The following is a 16,064-nucleotide window of genomic DNA, read 5'->3' as shown; positions in this document are numbered from 1 at the left end:
CAGGTATCCCTGAGATCAAGACCATCCTGAGCGGGTTCATCATCCGCGGGTACCTGGGCAAGTGGACGCTGATCATCAAGGTCGTCGGGCTCATCCTGTCCGTGTCCTCCGGCCTCTCCCTGGGCAAGGAGGGGCCTATGGTCCATATTGCTAGCTGTCTAGGTAAGTCTTTCTAGCTTTGCTGCTTTTTACAAACTCTTTATAATGTACTTCGTTTTATGCTAAAGCCTGGTCCGTGAGCACGTAGAATTTTGTCCAATGACCCCAAGCTACCCATCCTTATCGCTGGCCCGTAATTCTGTTGCTGTCGCGCTCGCACACTCACTGCGGGCGCCCGTCGCACAGTCGCGATAGCAATATAATTACGCGCGAGCGATAAGGATGGGTAGCTAGGGGTCATTGGACAACATTCTACGTGCTCACGGACCAGGCTTTACCCAATTTGGCACCTAACAGTGCCATCTACCATCATCGCTACGAGTCGATCAAGTTCTACCAAGGAAACCTAAGTGAGCTCTGTACTGTTGCCAAATTTGTTATTATGGTATTCTTAAATATGTATATTTTCCTCAAATTGTTCGTTAGTTTTTCCTCCCGTTTTCAATGATGCAGCATTAGGCCCAAAACAGACGGTGAAACGCAACTGCAACGAAACTGCAACTGCTAGTTACTTTTCAGTTGCATCTAAGTTTCTGCCATAGCGTCCGTTGAGAGACCACACATGACGCGACCAGTTTGAAACTTTCATTTTCAGTTTCATTCATCAGAATCATCAGATAGTTGCAGTTACGTTGCAGTTGCGTTTCACCGTCTGTTCTGGGCCTTAGTGTAAGTTGCCAACAAAGCCGCAGTACTGACAGGCAGTGTTTCCCCAGGGAATATCTTGTCGTACCTGTTTCCGAAATACGGCCGCAACGAGGCCAAGAAGCGCGAGATATTGTCGGCAGCCGCCGCCGCCGGAGTCTCTGTCGCCTTCGGAGCGCCCATCGGAGGAGTCCTCTTCAGCTTAGAGGAAGTAAGTCACATTCAGTTCAGTTCAGCACATGTCATTGGAATTGGAGAAACCATAAGCAGGCCTGTTCATCTCCGCGAGTTTACATCGAAAACAAAACACGCCCGATGGCCCACCTACAGGATACTATTCGACAAGGCCTCACATACGAGCGAACATTGACTCACGCACGCGTATTCTTGTGTATGATGTAGGAAAATAAAGAAAATGGTGTACTAAATACTGTGCAGTATTTAACTGCCTAAATAATAATTAAAACACAGAATGTACTTTTTTAAGTTGCCTCAAGACACTGAGAGGTAAATAAGTAGTTAATAATTAATATTATTCATGCTAAATCATGTATTTCCTCCGCCATTTTCCGCAGTTTGGCACCTCACGTCATATCATTTTACCGAAGTCAGCCCTATAGCTTCGGCGCAGTGCCGATCACTGACGTTTGTCAACAAAATGGTGCTTGACTCTTGAGACAGGCTAAATTACACCATATTGTTAATGACATTGAGCATACATTTTTTTAAATACCTTCGCGAAGTAAAACTTTTGTACGTAGTACTTTTATTATTATTCTGTGCCATAAGTAACAGTTCTTCATTTTATTGACGCTTCATGATTTTAACTGAATCCTGTATTTTTAGGTATCGTACTACTTCCCTTTGAAGACACTATGGCGTTCGTTTTTCTGCGCTCTGATAGCCGCGTTCATTCTGCGGTCAATCAACCCGTTTGGCAACGAACACTCCGTCCTGTTCTTCGTGGAGTACAACAAACCGTGGATATTCTTCGAACTTATTCCGTTTGTGGGATTGGGGATAATAGGGGTAAGTGCTTTACAATCTTAGCTATTTAAAGTCTGTTCGCCGAGAGTTGATAAATATTATGAAATGTCTTGCAATAGCGACTGTCGCTTAATTATCGCATTCTGTATGGCGGGCGTCGTTTGTCACAACGCGCACTGAGTACCATGGTACTAGGGATTGCAATCCGGTATCATTTTCAATCCGGCCGGATTTCACCGGATTGACGCTAATCCGGCCGGATCCGGACGGATCCGGCCGGATTGCGAAGTAACTTGGTCTAGTATTTAGTGATTTTTAGTTTTGATAATAGTACATAAAAAGAACAAGAAAATACGTATTTATGGAAAATAAAGTCACTTTTATTGATATTTTTCGGTATTAATTGTAATTTTTGGTAAGTACTAATTTGTACTAATAAAATTATGAAAATTCTAAATAATAAAGTTAGTAATCAGTCTGACTCTCACTTATTGCTGTATGTAAGTATCTGAAAGTACTTAAGTAATAATACTATTAAACTCTTATTAATAATCTAGGTACACATACTTAAATCAACAAAACAGTATTTTAAATTTGTACTTATAAATTCAACTTCAGTTCTTTTTAAGAAACAATATGACTCCTAAGAAACAAAAAAACTAGAAGCATTTATTTTTTGCAAAGGAAAATACAATGTAGTGTCGCGGCACGTCTAGCGATCTGGCAAATGCGCGCGCGCTCGACTTTCCCAGTTCACGTTCGCGTATTTTTTGCTTTACCGGATCCGCCTCCGGATCCGGCGCCGACTCACCGGATCCGGTAGGTCCAAAAACACGCCGGATCCGCCGGATTACCGGATCCGCCGGACCGGATTGCAATCCCTACATGGTACGAGCCACGCAGCTGTCGTCAAGCGCCCCGGCCGGCGGGCCGCAATGTGTGAAACGGAATAGATTTATTTTACATAAGACCGAAATGAATGGTATGACAGTGGGTAGGGCTTTGCCCAACATTGGGATACACTATAAGCCACTTGATAATAATGAAATACTTTTTATCCAACACATGGACGCCACGTGTTTGATCCGTATCCCCACGAATGCCCTAACCGGAATAATTCCCGTAAAAAAAGAGATAATAATGATAACACTGGTCAACAAAAAATCAAAATTAAAATGGTGCCGAGATTCTGTTGATAGTTTATTATTAGGTGTGTATTAGTAATAATAAAAATAATTTTTTTTTTTTTTCCCTACGTGTAGTTTTTGATCTACCCTCAGTTTTAAATTTTAGCTTTAATCGGTACTTTGGTTGCACAGTTTGTAATGTTATCGGTATATTTTTATAACGAAATTTATTTTAATATCATGTCTGCATTGCCAAGAAGTTGCCTCAACGATCCAAATGTAATTTATTACATTTGTGATGTGTACACAGTTAAGAATTTCAAAAATTTTGGCAAAATTTTAATAAAAAGTGCTTATTTTTCTTACTTTAAGTCGGAAATTGTGGTTGTATTCAAGCCGTGGATACCCGAAATTGTTTGTATAATCTGCTGTGAACACTGAGGCAATGTTTCAATGGTCAAAGAAGCCATAACATGAAGTTCAGAGTGGAAAAAGTGAGGAAAAAACAAAAAAAAACCTGGTTTGAGCATAAAAAAAGGTTAAAGCAGAAAATTTTTGATGGCCCACAAATAAGAATATTAATAAAAGATACTGATTTCTTAAGTTTGATGGACGTTTGGAACGATTTACGTGGACTTATTTCGTTGAAGTTACTAAAATTTTTTTCGGATATCACAGGACTAATAACTACTATGAAATTGTGAGACATGCCCTAAAAACTCAGGATGTAATAATTTTCATCAAAGGGCACTACCTCCACAGTCATCTTGACCAATTCCCAGAGAATCTTGGGTCACTATAGCATGCTATAGCTAAGAACAGGGAGAGCGATGCTATCAAGACCTAAAAACCATTGGAAGAGAGGTGCCAAGGCAGATGGGATAGCTATATGATGGCTGATTACTGCTGGAGGATGTAACGTGATAGTTCCATTACACCTCATTCACAAAAGTCGTGGAAAAGAAAGTTTTTAAGCACTTCAAAATATTATAAACGCTGATTTTGGTGAAATTTTGTATTTTTCTATACACGTCAAAATCTAGAAAACCACACGTAGGAAATCAACAAATTTGCTACTAAAGCAACCAGTATAAGGTCCTTAATCAAAAAATATATACAGTTCCTTGGCACCAAAACCACTGTTGACCAGTGTAATCTACTAACTTTTTCATTATATCGACAAAAATAATTAGCGGGCCGCAATTTATAATGAGTTTTGAACCTCTGATATTTTTTTTTTTTATCAACTCTCGGCGAACAGACTATAGAAAATCTTTTCTGTTTTCGGACGGTGTATTGACTTATGAATTGTGTATTTTCCCAACCAGGGGTGTATAGCCACCATATTTATAAAAGCGAACATATGGTGGTGTCGGTACCGCAAGTACTCGAAGCTTGGTCAGTACCCGGTCACGGAGGTCCTGGTGGTGACCCTGGTCACAGCGGTGGTGGCCTATCCCAACCCGTATACGCGCATGAACACCAGCCAGCTGATCTATCTGCTTTTCAACCAGTGCGGGATATCCAATTCGGATCCTCTATGGTGAGTCAAGAATCTTTTAGCTTAAGGCCCGGTTTCTATCAAACGAAGAAGAGAGGAAACTAGAAACACAGTATATATATGAGCTAAAGCAGTACGGAAACTAGGCCCTTTCGTCGAGTTAAATACCTACACTTCAATTGAGTGTTAGGGTTGTCGCGCGGAGTCGTCCGCGCGCGTCCGGGCGTCTCTTTAAATCTGACGTTTTAGAGTGACTACAACATCAGCTCATTGGCTAAACGATACCGTTTTTTAACGTTTTAGATTTTTCACCATTAACAGTACTTAGTTTACAAAAAAAAAAGTTCAACAATTCAACATAATACGATGTCGTTATTTTTTGTTAGTTAGGTATAAGAAGTTACATATAAACAAGAAAATCAAAATTAAATCAAATTACTTATCAAATAGAACAGATAAATTGTTAAGAAGCGTAATTACGTAATTAATTAAGCATTTTATTTAAAAAGTAACATTAAATTATTTTCACCTTTCATTATTACGAAGTTTAAAAACGCAATATACTCGTGGCATATTTTTAAAAATACAGCGGACAGCGAATGCAATAAAGTTATTATTAAATTAAAAACACAACGCGCGCGACACCCGCGACGGATGGACTGCGAGGTTCGCTTAGAGCTGTGTAAAGCGTGCGTCTGTGTGCGTGAGTGTGATTTCGAGCGTTTGTATGAAGCTTCCGTACTGTTTGATTTATCTACTGTGCTAGAGATGAGAGCTCTCCGCTTTTGGTAGTAACCGGACCTTAACCTTGACTGCCTTTTTTTTATGATGGTCACGTGTATCTGACTGTCAATGTTTTGTGCAGTGACTACGATCGGAACTTCACGGACGTGAGTTCAGCAATAACTCGGGCTCCAGCCAAGCCCGGGGTGTACAACGCGATAGGACTGCTGTTTCTGGCGCTGGTGCTCAAACTCGTGATGACAGTGTTCACCTTCGGCATCAAAGTACCGTGCGGCCTGTTCATCCCGAGCCTGGCCCTCGGGGCCATAGCGGGCAGGATAGTGGGAATAGGTCAGTATCAGTACCTGTACAGCTTACAGCAGTGAATCACAGCCACCGTCCGGTTTCTGGTGCCGCCTCAACTTGTGCATCGCTGGAAAAATCTATTAAATCAAAATCAAAAATATTTATTCAGTTTAGACCACAAGTGGCACTTATGAACGTCAAATATAAAAAAGGTAGCAGCCCTTATGGGGCACTTTACTTGTCTCCTTATCTTTTGGGCCCTACCAGCGCTTCGAGACAAACATATGGCAAGTGCTGAGAAGATATTGATGATGACGATTGATGGTTATTGATATAGAATTATCAATAACCATCTTTCAGTCAATAGCAGCAACAATAACCCACAGTTGGTGACCGGTGGTGACTGGTGGGTCCAGGTTCCAGTTTCGTCTTAAATTCGGTGCCACTGAGGGTTCTGCGGCACTTGCCACAGTCATGATGTGTGGATCTGACCTCTAGTCCTGCCCAAGATTTTTTAAACATTATATTAGCCTTCGTTCTTCGTCCTGACATAGCTTTATTGTTCTGCTACCATTTAATTTTAACCTGTAATATGATTGTTTGTAACAGGCGTGGAACAGCTAGCGTTCCACCACTCGAAGATTTGGATCTTTTCTGGGGAATGCTCAACGGGAGACGACTGCATAACGCCCGGCCTGTATGCCATGGTTGGAGCCGCGGCCGTGCTCGGCGGCGTGACTCGCATGACAGGTAATAATAATATAATAATAAATACTCTTTATTGCACACCACATAAAAAGAACAGAAAGAAAAGGAACACATTAGGTACAATTAGGGTACGTACATATTACGTAAATATTATTCAACTAGCGGCTTCGTACTTCGTACGCGTGGATCCCGTTTTTAATCCTTTAGGGCTGGATTTTAGTAAAATCCTTTCTGAGCGGATGCCTACGTCATAACGTCTACCTGCATGCTGAATTTCAGCCCGATCCGTCCGTCCCAGACTAATGTAATGTAAACAAAGTCCTACCACCAACCAAACCGAGCAGAAACTTTTGCCCCCATGTGGAATCAAATCTGGGATCTCTGGGTCTGAAGCAGTAATTGGGTTTAAATTTCATCGGACATGTAAAGACCTGTAGTACAATGCTTTTCTGTCGAACCGTTTGACATAGTATGGTATCTCCCGCAGTGTCCCTAGTGGTGATAATGTTCGAGCTGACGGGCGGAGTGCGGTACATAGTCCCGCTGATGGCGGCCGCGATGGCGTCCAAGTGGGTGGGCGACGCGCTGGGCCGCCAGGGCATATACGATGCCCACATTGCTCTCAATGGATATCCCTTCCTGGACAGCAAAGATGAGTTTCAGCATACGTCCCTCGCGGCGGACGTAATGCAACCCAAGTGAGTACAACCTCCTATTAACTAACTAAAGCCTGGTCCGTGAGCACGTAGAATCCCGTCCAATGACCCCAAGCTACCCATCCTTATAGCTCGCGCGTAATTATGTTGCTGTCGCGCTCGCACACTCACTGCGGGCGCCCGTCGCACAGTCGCGACAGCAATGTAATTACGCGCGAGCGATAAGGATGGGTAGCTTGGGGTCATTGGACAACATTTTACGTGCTCCCGGATCAGATTATAGTTTTATTTTTAGCCTACGTCATTTGCCCCACCGCAGACGAACACTGTAGTATTTTCTTGCCCGAGTGATGTATAACCGATGGAGATGTAGCAGTCAAGAAATGAGATGCATTTATTAACAGTTTATCGGTAACTTCACATTGCCGGCGAGAACATTTTTCCTCTAATTTGTAGCAGTGATAAAAACTGACGAATGTAATAGCCGGGTGATGCACGCTCGCGGATAGATCACTCGCCGAGAGATAGTTCAGCGACAAAACTAGGGAACAAATTTCCACCAACTCTTATAAATAGTTTCTACCTTCACTCGTTACGTTCGTCGTCCGCGGTGGGAGAAATTTACAGGTCTTGGAAGTTCTTCCAGATTGCCCTTTACTATGTAATTACGTCGTAATTTACGACAGTTTGACTGGCTAACCAGAACCAGAGGCGACAATAATTGTTATGATTTTATTAACTCATTTTTGTTGTCTCTTTTACAAGAGAGCTACTCTTATATGCTCTTATTTGTGTTGATAAGAGCACAAGAAGATATTGAGTAGTCACACCTAATCCTATGTCAGATAGTACGTCAGAGTTAACACTTTTATGAGATTTTTTGTTCTTTATCATTGCTATTTTATTTGCTGTTTGTATCTGTATTTCCTTGCGAGTTTTTTGTGTTTCTTTTTGCATTTTATTTTTGCTGTGCGATTACCTTTTGTTTTTTTTTGCGAGTGCTAAGCTCAATGCAGTGCGATAATAATTATCCGTGTTATTGCGCCGCTTTTAAGCTGACGCAGAACTAATTGTTGCTAATCTTTGCATCGCCAATTGATGTTGTTTTTTATAAAATTTGCAAACACCACGGCATATGGCGGATGATCCTTGACACGGTCTAATCAGCGAAAGCGGTAGCAAGGGGTGGCACTGCAAGGGGCCGCATTCGTTCTTCATTATCCTGCTTGCATTGTTTTCTTTTTTGTTACAATTACATTTTCTGTTACTTTAATTTTGTTTTAATGAGTGGATAGCTTATTAGGAGAAACACATCTTTGGGGGAGGCCATTGTTCAGTTCTGCACGTCATTTAGCTGAAACGAAGGAACCTCTGTTTCTTGAAATGTAAACATGAAAGTCGTTTAATGAGACTTCGATGTCTTATATGCAATTAGGTCACAGAATGTATGCACGGGTAAATCGATACAGCCTACATATTTGATGCAGCGCTGGCCTGTTACCCACTTTGTGCAGTTGATGAAGTAATTTCATGTAACTAGCTGCTATTAACATGTCAAGATTATTGATTTTCCATTGTTGAGCCCTATTTTGAACTACAAGGTTTGTTTGTGTTGTTTAATATTTTAAACAGTGCCTTTTACTGATATTGCACTTTAAACACGGCTTGCTGCATTCGAGCGCCTTAAATTAATCAATTAATTAATTATGCGTAGCGAAGAGCATTGGTTGGGCGGTAGTTACAATAATTCAGCTATTGAAGTAATTATTACGTGCTCACGCGATTTGCCCGCACCGTAATGTATGACGTGTGGTTGGGTTCGATTCCCACCATAATATTGCATTACGAAGGGTTGTTTATTTGATTTGTTTCGAGTTTACTTTATTTTTGCAAATTAATTAATTAGTGCGAACTTTTTTCTTTTGTTTTATTACACGTTTTAGTTAGGCAAGCTATTTGCTTATTGGCAATAATTGAGGAGTGTCTATTCAAAAGGGGATATTTACATTTTTATTATTTATTCAACTGAGTATGCAGTCTTGTTCTTAGTGCTGAATACTAACTTTCGTCACTTAAATCTTAATCAAAACGGGATATTCTCCCAAGTAAAGCAGCTTCAAATATGAGTGTTCATTTCAAAACAGGATATTTACACTTACAAAATTAAAAAAATAATAGTTATTTTTCATTTCATAACAAGAGAGGATATTTACAATACAAATATTTACACTATACCAATTAGCCGTTTCAAAATGGGATATTTACTTTTACATAGTGTTTTATTTCCTTTAACTTTATGCTTTAGGATTTATTTTTAGACATTTTACTCTGTAGAACGGAACGCAAAATTTGTATGTTTTGAACGCTTCGGTATTTTTTTACTCTGGCAAGTTCAAGGTACCTATTTTGACGTCTATTTGCTCAAGAAACAGTTTGGCGAAGAGTGTGGTACAGTTTAGATGAACTGAAGTGGTATAAAAAATTATTAATTGATGATCCAAACTGCAGCCCTGAAGACCAACAGAATACCGAAATGGAATCTATGTTGTGTGATTGTCTGACACCTGATATTGGACAAATCAGGATTTGAATGTCTAATAATTAAAAAAATATAATTCTGTTTAGTAGCGTCTTTAATTTTGGTCATTATTATTATTAAAAAAAAAGAATAATCTGTGTTTTATTATCATTTAAAATCTTGAGATGCACAATACAAAAGAGGATATTTACAAAATAGTACACAACTAAAGGGGATATTTACAGTAAGTACAGAACAAAGGGGGATATTATAAAAGATCCGTGTCAAAAGAGGATATTATGATTTTTCTGAACTCTGTAACTTTAAATTAATAAGTCATATTTTTTGGCAAAAAGTGTAGTTAGAACACTGTAATGAAATAGTTTCATAACAGAAATAATGCTTTTCGGTAGGTCTGTAAATATTTCCCATATAAGTTTTTCCCATTTTGTGAAAAATAAGATAGAATGTAGGTATCCCCTTTTGAAAAGACACTCCTATTGTTGTTTTTATTTTTTTTTGTTTAGTTGAGAATTGTTTTTTATGATTTCTTATTTTTTTTTATTTTAGCTGTTTTTGTTGTGTGTAAGTGTGCAAATACATTTAACATAGTGCGATGCCAAGCAATGTTGCACGAAGTTCGATTACCAAAAATTCAGGCAAAAAGTTTTGCGTTGTTTATCTCTGATTTATTTTCTCACTCTGACGTGCTATCTGGTTAGGATTGAACATACACGATTGAAGCTTCTGCAGTTTTTAGATCCAGCACGATCTCATAGTCTTTGTAAGGATATTATCCAGGACTGCCAATTAGGTTAGAGGCAATTCTGGCACTATTTCTGCTCCTAACAAGGTCCAATTCCACTTGTTCAGACAAAACGACATCCATATTAGACTTAAGAGCGGGTGAACGCCAGACCTACGTCATTTTATAAAAGCTGAAAGTATGTCAGCGTATGTTAGCAAACGCTGACAAACTTTCAGCTTTTATAAAATGACGTAGGTCTGGCGTTCACTAGCTCTTAGTCTATATCCGTAACTGCCAAATACTGTCAAGTAACAACAAATTCGTCCTATGGCTTTTCGAATAGATGTGTAAAGTAACAGGCAAACATCAATTTGTAGCCACGATAGCCGAACGGTGAAGGGGTCGGACTGGCCGACTCGTGATCTATGTAATAACAAATGAGTAATTTGTGTAATAACAAATTACTAATAATCATTACAAAAAAAAAAAAAAAAACAATTGTTTTCGCAAACTATCGCACTTAAGGGTCTTACCGCTATACTACCATATAATATTCCACGGGTGGGAGCCTGGTGACCTGTAGAACAGGTTTTAAACAAAACCTATTTCAGGCACCAGTCCCACACAAACTTAGTATTAAGTACCTATAGCGTAATGTATTTTTTACCAAATGTAATTTAACCTAAGTTTGTGAGGAGAAATAAATGATTTATTTTATTTATTATAATCCTGCCCCTATTCCTCAACTAACAAGGTCCGTTTCCGTTCAGACGCAACGACACCCTGGCGGTAATCACGCAAGACTCGATGACAGTGGACGACGTAGAGACGCTGCTCAAGGAGACGGAGCACAACGGGTACCCCGTGGTGGTGTCCAAAGAGTCTCAGTACCTGGTGGGCTTCGTGCTGCGCCGCGACCTCAATTTGGCCATAGGTGAGTCATGAAGTGTCTTTCAAGCCCATTTTCCGAACATACTTGTATGTAATTTCAGTTTAGCCACATGTCTTGTATGTCTTCCATCATCGGGGAGCCAGACGCAGGTTAGCGTACCATCCCTATATAGTTGACATTCCACCAGCTCGCACTAAGCGTTTCGATGACTCTTATAATGCGAACAGCTAGGGACTGGAATTCGTTGCCTGCTGCTGTCTTTCTCGAAGACTACAATCCGGGAATTTTCAAGGCGAGAGTGAATAGGCACTTACAGGGCAGATATGCACCATCCTAGACTACATCCCACTTAATATCAGGTGCGATTGTAGTCAAATTACTACCTTGTTATGCATAAAAAATGTTTATAGTTTAGCTGTAAGCTTGCGTGGGTGCTATGTGCCGTGAGCCCGCGCCAGTGCCGGATTAAGACCTGTATGCCTACGTAGCACAAACTATCTTACTGATCAAGGATATCAGTGGTCAGAGCGTGGTAGTTTTAGGTTCTTCATTTCAGCCATAGGACGTCCACTGCTGAACATAGGCCTCCCCCAATGCATCCCCATCGCACGGTTGGTAGGTTAGGTTAGGTTGGTAGTTCCTGCTACCTTTATCAGGTCGTTGGTCCACCTTATGGGTGGACGTCCCACGCTGCGTTTATCGGTACGCGGCCTCCAGAACCTTGCTGCCCCATCGGCCGTCAGTTCTGCGTACTATGTGCCCTGCCCATTGCCACTTGGGCTTGATAATCCGTCGGGCTATGTCAGCGACTTTAGTTTGTTTACGGATCTCCTCATTTCTGATTTCCGAAGGTAGCGGGTTCGATTCCCGCACAGTACAAACATTTGTGTGCATGAACATATTTGTTTGTATTGGACTGGATGTTTTCTATGTATAATAAGTATGTATTTAAAAAAAAAAAGTATTTAAGTATGTTTATATCCGTTGTCTGGTACCCATAGTACAAGCTTTGCTTAGTTTGGGACTAGAAGCGCAGTGTAAAATGTCCAAGGATATTTATTTTATTTATTTATTCCCGCTAGCGAACGCCCGGCGTACTATCGAGGGCATCAGTGGGCAGAGCGCAGTGGTGTTCGCTGGCAGCGGGCCCGCGCCGGCCGGCCCGCCGCCGCCGCTGGCCCTACACCGCATCCTCGACATGGCGCCCATCACCGTCACCGACCAGACGCCCATGGAGACCGTCGTCGACATGTTCCGCAAGCTGGGCCTGCGCCAGACGCTCGTCACGCACAATGGGTGAGTTCAATGTGACAAGTGCACTGGCCCGTCAATAAAATTTGTTGCATAATCGTCGTTTGGCTGGGCGTCATTCGCACCGCCTTCTGATTGGAACCCTGAGCGTGTACCAGTTAACCAGTCACTAGTTGATTTTCCCCTTACTTTGAAGACGTTGTTGGCCATTTAAACTCTTCGATTTTGTGATATTATTTATCGAACCAGCGGACTTTGGCCCAGTCCCAACATGTTTTGTCAGCAAGTGATGGTCATCTCTACTCGATACTGGTTTGACTTTGAATTAATTTCAACTTAGGACACAGACAGTGAAACGCAACTGCAACGAAACTGCAACTGCTAGTTACTTTTCAGTTGCATCTAAGTTTCTGCCATAGCGTTCGTTGAGAGACTACACATGACGCGACCAGTTCGAAACTTTCAGTTTCAGTTCCATTCATCAGAATCATCAGAAAGTTGCAGTTTCGTTGCAGTTGCTTTTCACCGTCTGTTCTGGGCCTTAGTCTTAATTACCAGTCAAATAACTTCATAAACCAATAGCCGCAGTCAAGATTTATTTCGCGATAGGCTTACTTTAGGGACAGTAGCTCACAAGCGTGTTGTTTGCAGACGCCTGCTTGGGGTCATCACGAAGAAGGACGTACTACGCCACGTCAAGCAGATGGACAACGAGGACCCCAACTCGGTCCTGTTCAACTAGCGGCCGCCGCGCGCGCGCGCCACCCCCGCCCCTACCCTCACCCCCGCTGAACTCGTCTCCTGCTACTTCTGAACCTCGCCCCACCCCGCACCAGCTCACACCACCTCACCCCCTCCACACCCCACTATCCTTCCCGCGACAGCACAGTGGCGTCAGTGCGAATACATCGGAACTCATGTGGTTAACAGTTTATGAATTACTGAACGTATTACTGAATAACGTAGTCTACAGGGTGTTAGGTAAATGGGTATATGAGCCGACACCAGCCCATGTTAACATGGGCATATAAATGGTATGGTGAAGTCAGAAATTTGATAGCATCATTTTATTTTTTTTATATTATCATACAAAATAAATTTTATAAAATCAGATTTGTATGAAAATTAAAATAATTAAAATGAAGATATCAATTTCCTGACTTCACCATACAATTTATATGCCCATGTTAACATGGGCTAGTGTCGGCTCATATACCCATTTACCTAACACCCTGTATATGTTACTTGGTGTGTCATCTGTACGATCCCTGCGATGCGTCGCCGACGATATTTAGAATAAGACGATCGACTCATGACGGTCTTGTAAATACAAGTCACTCGCTTGAGGAACGCTACATCTAAGAGCAGTCGTGTTTATTGATGTTATTGTATTTAATATAATGTGTACATGTTCTATCGAGATTATTTATCGCGTCCATCGCGTTTTAATTAGGATTATTATAAAATGCAACGTTCGCCCGACGTCTCACGCAAGCATGACTACCCTGATATGCAGCTAGTAACTAATAATATTGTACAAAGTGCTTTGTTATTTATCAGCTATTTTATAGTGTAGGCGAACTTGCTACTATTTATTTTAGATCAATTTACTATCCGACTACATCAGGACCTAGTATCGTGAAATATTTCCTGTGTAGCACGAACTATCCTACTTAAGTGAGCTATAGTATTATAGCGTATAATAGCCGATGCAGCGAGTGAGCTCGCGAGGACTCCACGCGCCACTAGAATAATAGATTATTAGGATTTTAGCATTTGGAATGCGAGGAAATGTTATTATAATAAATATTGCTATTATAAAACTGAATGTATATCTTGTATGTGTAAATGCATAATATTTTACCCCCATCACTTTATTTTTTACACACTGTAGATTTTATTATATTTTTTAATGGAATTTGAACAAAGTTTGTAGCTGATACGTAACTCAGAATCACAAGAGATCGGAATTATTTCAATCGAAAATTAGGATTGCATTGTATTGAGAATTTTATCATAAAATGAAAGATTACCATATTTTAGTAAATATGTATCAATATTGTACTAAAGATTTATATGTTTTATCTCATTTTTAATAGGTTTTAGTGAATTTTATTTTTATAATTACTTTTCTTTTAACTACATAACACTATATTATACAATTTTATTAAAAGTATGTGTACGAATAATTTTAATTCTTGGACATGATCTTAGTCTGCTGCTTGTCAAATATAATAATTTCATGCGAATTAGAGCCAATAGCAATTACAGAAACATTGAATATAAGTTTTCGAAGCTTCCGTCATTTCTACCTCGGAAGGCAGCGTTTAATAAATAGTGTAGCGTCGATAAGTGTAGACCAGATGATAGTGTATAGGTGTTGACACATTCGCGAACCAAAAATGTTTTGTGTTAAATAAATCTCTATGTTCAAAGTAGATAACAATGCCGCGGACAGCATCATAGTTCAGCATCGACCTGTGTTCAGTGTCCCACCTTCTGATACAATCGAACATCCGTTGCGAAGTCATCTTCAGTAGTGTGCTGTAGTACGTAATCATGGTTAGCTAGCGTCAGGAGCTGTAGTTTGGTAGCCAAGTCGCGTTGCCTACGCGCACCGAATACTGTAATGGGTTAGTACTAGTAGAAGTCGTATATACTAGGAAGGCATAGTGTAAACTTGAAAGTCATAATAATTGGTAAAGTGCAATGTAATCTTATAAGTGAGGTTTAATATAAGAATCTGTCATCTACCGCGTGTCTTTCATGAAAGTAGTGTTGTAAAGTTTTCGTAAATCTAGATGTGACGTGTATATATTGTAAATAATGTGGTAATAACACAAAACGTGGTATTGTAGGCTCGGAGGGTCGGGCGGGGATAAGGTTCGTTCGGCGGCATCTTCGCCGTCATGATGTGCAAGCATTGTCAGAGTTCGATATAAATATTGCGTATTCTTTTGAATCATGACCTTTTATTAATTGTTGCCTTCTTATACATCGTTCTAATAATTATAGTTTCACGATTTTAATGATTCCTATTATTATACACACTATGTATTTTTATTATGATTTTAATATCCTGTCATGCAAGTAAGTTGAATTAGTTGTTGAAGTTAAATTTTAGAGAGAGGTTACGGTTCACGCCACTACTTGTGTTATTACTATTGTTTTTAATATTGGATGTTTATATTTATGAGATTTAAAGGTCTACTGTGTATTGAGGCTCTAATCCATATAAATGTATTTGTTTATTGGTATTATTAACACAATCATAGTCATAAGTGTCATGAAATTGTAATTCTTATTTGCCTTCACTTTACGATCATATCGTTTGTAGCAATACATCAATGTGTATGATAAATTATTTGCAATCGCTCGGGCGTTGCTGACGACCACCATAGTTTACAAATGTTTATATTGTTCTTGATGTTCTACAGTATACCTGTCACTGTATTTTATATAAACGGACTGATATTTATCGATATTAAGTGTTTGTAAATATTACACTAGGTGTACCTGCTCTGCTGTGACTTTTTGTAAATTGTACTTTTGTTCTGGGCAGCGCTTGTCTATTTCAATAGTAAAGGCAATAGTATGCCTGCATAACACACCACAGACCGACCGAAAGTCAAAGTTTTTTACTTCTGAAACCTAAATTTGACAAAAATCGGTCAGATCTATTCTGTTCGTTTTGTGTTTTACTCGCTGTCGAGTGTTTCGGTCGGTCCTTCTGGAGCAGAGGCGAGGTATAGGTAGGAAGTCAGTCTGTAGGTTTCTCGATGTCGATCCGCGGCTTGACAGCTCTAGGTTCTAATTGGATGTTAACTACTTACAACTAGCCGG

General features: G+C 40.2%; 1 protein-coding gene across 4 annotated transcripts in view; it reads left to right on the top strand.

The window, feature by feature from the left end:
- ClC-c (chloride channel protein 3) overlaps positions 1-13,140 on the top strand; it is a 64,931-nt gene extending 51,791 nt beyond the window's left edge. For all 4 annotated transcript variants that reach the window (XM_028321189.1, XM_028321190.1, XM_028321191.1 and 1 more), the window contains 10 exons: positions 4-162; positions 876-1,015; positions 1,651-1,833; positions 4,247-4,461; positions 5,285-5,493; positions 6,058-6,198; positions 6,644-6,854; positions 10,849-11,012; positions 12,053-12,266; positions 12,873-13,140. In XM_028321189.1, coding sequence (XP_028176990.1) covers positions 4-162; positions 876-1,015; positions 1,651-1,833; positions 4,247-4,461; positions 5,285-5,493; positions 6,058-6,198; positions 6,644-6,854; positions 10,849-11,012; positions 12,053-12,266; positions 12,873-12,963 — 1,727 coding nt within the window. In that variant the 3' untranslated portion in view covers positions 12,964-13,140. The remainder of the gene's footprint in view (positions 1-3; positions 163-875; positions 1,016-1,650; positions 1,834-4,246; positions 4,462-5,284; positions 5,494-6,057; positions 6,199-6,643; positions 6,855-10,848; positions 11,013-12,052; positions 12,267-12,872) is intronic.
- Positions 13,141-16,064: the final 2,924 nt, after the last annotated feature.

The sequence above is a fragment of the Ostrinia furnacalis genome, unplaced genomic scaffold (assembly GCF_004193835.3).
Source record: "Ostrinia furnacalis isolate ACB-3 unplaced genomic scaffold, ASM419383v2 OfSCF7477, whole genome shotgun sequence".
NCBI lineage: Eukaryota > Metazoa > Arthropoda > Insecta > Lepidoptera > Crambidae > Ostrinia > Ostrinia furnacalis.
The sequence above is the reverse complement of the archived record's forward strand: the minus strand, read 5'-3'. Positions and strand labels throughout refer to the sequence as shown.